The sequence below is a fragment of the Pyrus communis genome, chromosome 4, assembly GCF_041283825.1.
Source record: "Pyrus communis isolate YQ-2024b chromosome 4, ASM4128382v1, whole genome shotgun sequence".
Taxonomy (NCBI): domain Eukaryota; kingdom Viridiplantae; phylum Streptophyta; class Magnoliopsida; order Rosales; family Rosaceae; genus Pyrus; species Pyrus communis.
Genome location: NC_142568.1, coordinates 18,270,716 through 18,277,874, shown reverse-complemented (window position 1 = coordinate 18,277,874; position 7,159 = coordinate 18,270,716). Strand labels below are relative to the sequence as shown.

Here is a 7,159-nt window from a genome sequence, read left to right as displayed (position 1 = left end):
TTTTTCATCACATGGGTCAATTTAAAAGTAATGTCTCACCACAGGGATCAAGAAAAAAATTTAGCCTTATAATTATATGTACATGTCTAGATTATAGAGCATTATCAAATATGAAGGGTTCAATTATTTAATTAGGGTTTCAAGAATTCAAGGCTTGACGCCTTGTATTTCTCACCTTCAATTATCTTTATTTTCTTGCACAACAAGTGAAATTAATTTGGTTATTTGAAAAATCAACAGCTTTTATCCAATATATTACAGCACTGTTAATTGAATCAGCACATTTCAACGAGCAAAACAGCGTTCTCCAAACATGAACTGATTATTTGTATAGGAAACACATACAGAATCGAACATGCATATGCATGTTTACCAGGCCATTAATAATTTAATATCAAGCATGCATGGGGTAGGATTTAATTTCTACAAGCTATAATTTAGGGTTTAGGGTTCAACCCATTACATATGCACTTTCTTGGTGCGCCCTATAGCTATCAGTCACACAGCTGTAACTACCAGCACATTCGATGAAGGAGCTCTTGCCAGCATCAGGTCCTTCATGTTCAACCTTGGAGATGACACATTTCTAGCCTTCGCCACACTCGCAGTACGCTTCGTTTGTACCAAAATTTTTTACCTCCTCCTTCACCATCATGGCCTCCTCTGTCACTATCCCGTCTTCATAACTGTCAAAGAATTAGGCATTATCGTCACGACCATATATGAACTAATTTACGGACACTGCTCGGCTCTTTACATAGGAGTTATTCCTCTTTCAGTAACAACGGAACATCAATATTTAAGGTCATAAAAAGAATGAACAGTTCCGATTATAACGATTGTACAGTAAATTGTTGTCACGTCGTCATTGAAAGGAATCCTGAGCCAAGTATTGTTCATTGTACTTGTAAACTGTAAATAATTTAGATTAGTTTGCCCCTACGCTGATTGACATACATAACCCAGGTGCAATTTACGCCACAGCTGAAGAAGGCCTTGCCAGCATCCGGTCCTAGTGATGACACATTCCCACCCTTCGCCACACTGACAAAACGCTTTGCTGCTGCCCGAGTTGCCTCCCGCTGCGACAGACGTGCACAAATTAGAGGCAGCTAATGACATGGTGCGTCTGACAAAACCCTTGAACTAGAAATATAAACACAAATATTTTGCATCTTCTTATCCTCTTACTATAAATATGTAACAAATTCGTACATCCAATCCAAACAAGACGAACATCCCATAAAAAATATAAGTAGAAATAGTTGACCTTATAATCTGGTAATTAAAAACAAGACCTAATTATCGTCGGCCTCTTGAGCAGCTGTTGGCCTTTCCTCAATCCTCACAGGTAAGCTTCTTAAGGTTGTACAGCACAAAGCAGAAGCAACCCAGCGGTGGAGCGTGAGCGGTCAATTCATCATTCACGAGTCCATGGATGGCACTCGCTCTCTAAGGTTGGCTTGGCTATCAGAAAGCAACCAACCATTTGGGCAATGGAGGTGCGGCAAGGCGATTCCATAGAGAAATAGTATTCAAAGGTGCAAGACGCTAGGATGTCGACAGAGATACTACTAGTCGACCTTGAAACGGAAAAGTGAAATCTTATGACAAGAAAACGCATCTTGGAGCGCTGCCTTCTATACTTGTGCGATCCATAACTGCGAAATTGAAAAGGCAACCGACCAGGAGGATCAGATTAGAGCCAAGGTGCTCAACAGACTCATTGTCTTCCATCATGCACATACGGTAAGCAGCTAGGCCTCTCTTGATACGCAAACATTAGCTTTTCATCGTCACTATCATCCAAGTCGAGGACTGAAGCCGTGCCCGCGAAGGGAAAGTCCATGCCATTGAATAACATGGAAGACAGTTGTCTCCAGTGTTGCCGTTCGGGATCCTTGGACCACTACGAAGGTGGAAGAATGGAGTTTCCGGCAGAGTAACCCATTCCTTGGATGTCTCATAAAGTACCTCAAAAGTGGGAGGGAGACACAAAGAAAAAGGAGAACGGGAGAGAGCATAGAGATCATTCTTCCCGTCGTCCCCGTTGAACTCAACCATACACGGTTGGGTTTTTTCGCCCTATGAATTCCTCGGTTATAATCCTCCGGCTGCTTTCAGAAAGGGGCTTAATGGAAGGATTCGATTCGACAATAGAACCTGTCTCAAACACATAAATCTTCTTACTTGCAGTCAATGAGGGTCCTGACCGTATCCTATCGGGTTCCAAGCCGCCGGCAAAAGTAATTAATTTGGGAGCCGAGGACGCCACAGCCAGGCGAGTAGCAAAGATTCTCGTCATGTATGGAGGCCAAATTCCGCAGCAGCGGCAATTCACCGGAGCCGGAGGAACAGAAGTCGCATACTTCGGTTGTCACGAGCTCATCGCCGTCAACAGTAGGAGGTTGAGCGTGAATCTTACAGGAGCATGACAACAAAATCTGCGAAATCGATGGCGTGGACAATGTAACGAGGGTGATCCCTCGTTTCACCTTCTGAGTCTACAGCTCCTCTATTGGAAGAAAGCATGGGTGTATGTATGGTACATTGGCTGTCATAGTTGTCATAGTGGTGACAGTTGTTGATTGTCCTCACCTTTACTTTTCCATGTTTTCTGCTTTACTTTTTCATGTTTTCTGCTTTGCTTTTTCTTTCTTTCTGCTTTGCTTTTCCTTGTTTTCGGCTTCTGTTTCTTTTCCTTTTCTTCCGCTCATTTATATGAGTTTTCCTTGTACTTGGTTTCACATAATACAAAATATAGACATTCAAAATTCAATATGGTATCAGAGCAGTGACCCTAACCGGCCTGTCTCTGTGGTGTTCTCTTGAGAGATTTGTGAGCTTCTTGTCCTTCAATCATGGCTGAAGAAAGCTTAGTAAATTTGGAAGGAGACGGCTTTCATGCTACTCCACCATCACCACACTCAGATATTGATATCAACCCAAATCAACGTCTTAGTTCTGTCTTGCTAAATGAGTTTAACTATCTTCCATGGGAGAGAGCAGTTTCTCTTGCTCTGGGAGGACGATCAAAGCTTGGTTATGTTAATGGTGCTATTCCAATGCCTGAGACTACCTCACCGGAGTATGATGCTTGGCTATGCAAAGACCAGTTGGTCATGTCGTGTCTACTCAATTCCATGGATCATAAGATTGCAGAAATTTTTAGCTATGCTGAATCCTCCATGACTCTTTGGAAAAATCTCAAGGAAATGTATGGAAATCAGAACAATGCGGCTAGAGTGTTTCAGTTAAAGAAGGACATTGCTGGTTTGCAACAGGAAGGGAAGCCATTTGTGCAACATCTTGGAAAGCTGACCATTATGTGGAATGAGCTGAATGTGTATCGACCACACACCATCGACGCTGCTGTGCTAACTAAAAGAGCCGAGGAACACAAAATATTCCAACTCCTAGCAAGCCTGAGCCCTGAATTCGAAGATCTTCGAAGCCATATCCTCATGAATCCCGACCTGCCTTCTTTTTCAAGTGTGTGTGCCACAATTCAAAGAGAAGAGGTTCGAAGGAAAGTCATGACCTTGGACATGAAGGCAAATATACCAGAAGCTAGGGCTTACTTCTCTAACCAAAAATTTGGTGAGGAGAGAGGCTACAAAGGAAAGAAAACTGGCTTAAAATGTAGCCATTGTGATGCTGGTGGGCACTCAAGAGACCGATGCTGGATTCTTCATCCAGAGTTAAAACCAAAGTTTCCTAGGGATAACAAAGGTGTCTCGAAAGGCTCGTACAACCCTTCTTACAAGGCAAATCATGTTGCCACAACTTCTTTTGATGGAGCACTGAAGTTCACCACTAATCCAGCTGCACTGATCAATGAGTTTGCTATGTTTCTTCACAAGAAACAAGGTCTTGGAGATAGTGAAGGACCACTAAATCAGTGTGACAACAATCAAACTGCACTACTAGGACAGTTTGCTGGCTTCCTGGCTGGAAATGAAGGCGTGGTACAAAGGGACATCCCAGGTATCTTACACTCCTTCTCAACTGCTCTCAACATTGGTAATGTGCATGATTATTGGATTATAGATTCTGGAGCCACTGATCATATAACTAACAAGTCTACAAACTTGCATAAATTTGAAAAATTTTCTATTCCATCTCAAGTGTCAGTTGCCAATGGAAAAAATGCTATGGTTGTGGGAAAAGGAAAAATACATTTGATCTCAAGTGATGTCGAGAATGAGGCTCTTTATGTTCCCTCATTCCCTTTTCAACTTTTATCTGTTAGCAAGATCACAAACTCATTAAATTGTCTTGCCATTTTCTCTCCCAAAAATGTGATCTTTCAGGATGTAGTCACCAAGAAGACGATTGGTGAAGGATTTTTCTTAAATGGTCTCTACTATCTTTCCAAGCATATTCAAGTTCCCAAGGTTTTTCAAGTCACTTCAAGCTTAGCTCAAGAACAACAACTTTGGCACCAACGTCTAGCACATCCTTCTGAAAAAGTTCTATCCACCTTGTTCCCAAATATGTGCAAAGTTACAAGTCCTTGTGATGTTTGTCATTTTTCTAAGTTTACTAGATTACCATTTACTTCCTCTTTGTCTAGGGCTAGTAACCCTTTTGAAATCGTGCATTCCGATGTTTGGGGACCAACTATAGAGTCTTTTGATGGATACAAATATTTTGTAACTTTTGTGGATGATTTCACAAGGATTACTTGGTTGTATCTTTTGAAATTTAAAAGTGAAGTGATGGAAGTTTTTCAAGATTTTCATAGACTTGTGGCCACCCAATTTGCTTCAAAAATTCATATTTTACGATCAGATAACGGCACAGAATATATGTCTCATAACATGTCACACTACTTGAGCACGCATGGTATCTTACACCAAACAAGCTGTGTTGGAACACCTCAACAAAATGGGGTGGCCGAGAGGAAGAATAGAGATCTACTTGAGAAGACTAGAGCTCTTATGTTTCACATGAATGTGCCTAAGAAGTTTTGGTCTCAAGGAGTCCTTACTGCGGCATATCTCATCAATAGATTGCCTAGTAAAGTGTTGAATTTTAAATCACCTTATGAGGTCTTGAAAAATAGAAAGATCAACTTTTCCCATTTGAGAGTCTTTGGGTGTACATGCTTTGTTCACATTCAAACTCAAAATCGTGACAAGCTAGACCCAAGGGCTGCCAAATGTGTCTTTCTAGGTTATTCATCTACCCAAAAAGGTTACAAGTGCTATAATTCAACAACTAGAAAAATGGTTGTTTCAAGGGATGTTAAATTTGAAGAACATGTTCCTTATTTCTCACAATCACTGGATTACTCTAGACAGGGGGAGCATTTGATGGACTTATTTCCTTTTCCATATCCAAACGGAGAAGATGCAACATGCACTCCTAGTGATCATGTGCCGGATGATGTTAACCTTCACTCGGTGGAACATCTTGAAGATGAAAACCCTTCCTCATCGGAGATTCACATTGCACCCTCCAGTGATCCTTCCAACCATGATGTTGTTCAAATACCTGTAGTTCAATCTCCTACAGTTCGTCGCAATCCTGCACGAGAGAGGAAACTTCCATCCAAGTTGCATGATTATGTGACCTACACTGCTAGGTATCCCGTGACTGATGTTATTGATTATAGCAAAGTCTCATCTTCTTTTGCTACATTCCTAAGTGCCATTAATGAAGCTCGAGAACCTCAAAGTTTTCAAGAAGCCAATCTTCACAGTGAGTGGAGAAATGCTATGGCAGAGGAGCTTCAAGCCCTCCATGAAAATAACACATGGACTATAGTGAAACTTCCAAAAGGAAAGAAGGCAGTGGGGAGTCGTTGGGTGTACAAAACTAAGTTTCATTCAGATGGCACAATCGAAAGGAATAAGGCTCGCTTGGTTGCTCGAGGTTTTACACAAACCTATGACGTCGATTATAAAGAGACATTTGCTCCGGTGGCAAAAATGAACACTGTTAGAGTATTGTTGTCGGTTGCAATTAACAATGCATGGCCTCTCTTTCAAATGGATGTTAAAAATGCTTTCCTGCATGGTGAACTTGAAGAAGAGGTTTACATGAAGCTACCCCCAGGTCATCCTCAATCAAACAATCCAGAAATGGTGTGCAAACTCCATAAATCCATTTATGGTCTCAAGCAAAGTCCACGTGCATGGTATGCCAAGCTCAGTCATGTTCTGGAAATGGTTGGTTTTTGTCGAAGTATTGCGGATTCTTCCCTATTTGTTCATTCCAGCTTAGTGGGTAAACTAGTTGTGCTCATTTATGTTGATGATCTAATTGTGACAGGTGATAATATGTCAGAGATTAATGCTCTTAAACAGTATCTCAACAACAAGTTTGCTATCAAGGATCTTGGCACTCTCAAATACTTTCTGGGCATCAAGATGGCACACTCTCACAAGGGTTTCTTCCTCAACCAACGCAAGTATGTCATGGATCTTCTTCACGAAGCAAAAATGACAGATTGCAAGCCTGCTCGTACCCCCTTGGATAGCAACTTGAAGCTAAAAACTCACGGTGATCCAGTTCCCAATTTAAGTTACTATCAAAGAATGGTTGGCAAACTCATTTATCTGACTATCACACGTCCTGATATATCATATGCTGTCAGCATTGTTAGCCAGTTTATGCACTCTCCAAGCATGGATCATTTGAAGATTGTTCATCGTGTGCTACGTTATCTTAAGGGTTCCATTGGTAGAGGAATTCTTATGCGCAACAATAGTCACACTCAGATCTCAGGCTATACCGATGCTGACTGGGCAGACAATTTTCTCGATCGCAAGTCTACCACTGGGTTTTGTACGTTTGTGGGAGGCAACCTAGTTACCTGGAAAAGAAAGAAACAAAGTGTTGTTGCACGCTCTAGTGCAGAGGCAGAGTATCGTGCTATGACGTTCACTGCTTGTGAACTTATTTGGCTCAAAAGCCTTCTGTTGACTTAGGTTTTCCTCATCAACAACCCATGTCCCTACACTGTGATAATCAGGTCGCGATGCACATTGCATCGAATCCTGTATTCCATGAGCGAACTAAACATATTGAAGTTGATTGTCACTACGTCAGAAATCAAGTTCAGTCCAAGGTGATCGACACTTACTACACGCGCAGTCATGATCAACTTGCGGATATTTTCACAAAAGGATTACCCTCTGCTGATTTTCAA

At 41.5% G+C, this 7,159-nt stretch overlaps 1 protein-coding gene and 1 pseudogene across 1 annotated transcript; one reads left to right on the top strand and one right to left on the bottom strand.

Moving 5' to 3' along the window:
- Nucleotides 1–303: 303 nt before the first annotated feature.
- Nucleotides 304–2,532, bottom strand: LOC148697576 (uncharacterized; annotated as a pseudogene).
- Nucleotides 2,533–2,861: 329 nt separating this feature from the next.
- LOC137722080 (uncharacterized) lies at nucleotides 2,862–6,938 on the top strand. Its single transcript, XM_088691955.1, has 4 exons — nucleotides 2,862–3,119; nucleotides 3,213–3,987; nucleotides 5,353–5,880; nucleotides 6,280–6,938. The coding sequence occupies exons 1-4, from the start codon at nucleotides 2,862–2,864 to the stop codon at nucleotides 6,936–6,938; spliced, it is 2,220 nt and encodes a 739-aa protein (XP_088548081.1).
- Nucleotides 6,939–7,159: the final 221 nt, after the last annotated feature.

Coding starts and splice junctions, on each gene's coding strand:
- LOC137722080 (XM_088691955.1), top strand. CDS start 2,862: ATGGCTGAAGAAAGCTTAGTAAATTTGGAAGGAGACGGCTTTCATGCT. Junction 3,120..3,212: donor GGCTATGCAAAGACCAGTTG/GTCATGTCGTGT, acceptor AAAAATCTCAAG/GAAATGTATGGAAATCAGAA. Junction 3,988..5,352: donor GGTACAAAGGGACATCCCAG/GTATCTTACACT, acceptor ATCCAAACGGAG/AAGATGCAACATGCACTCCT.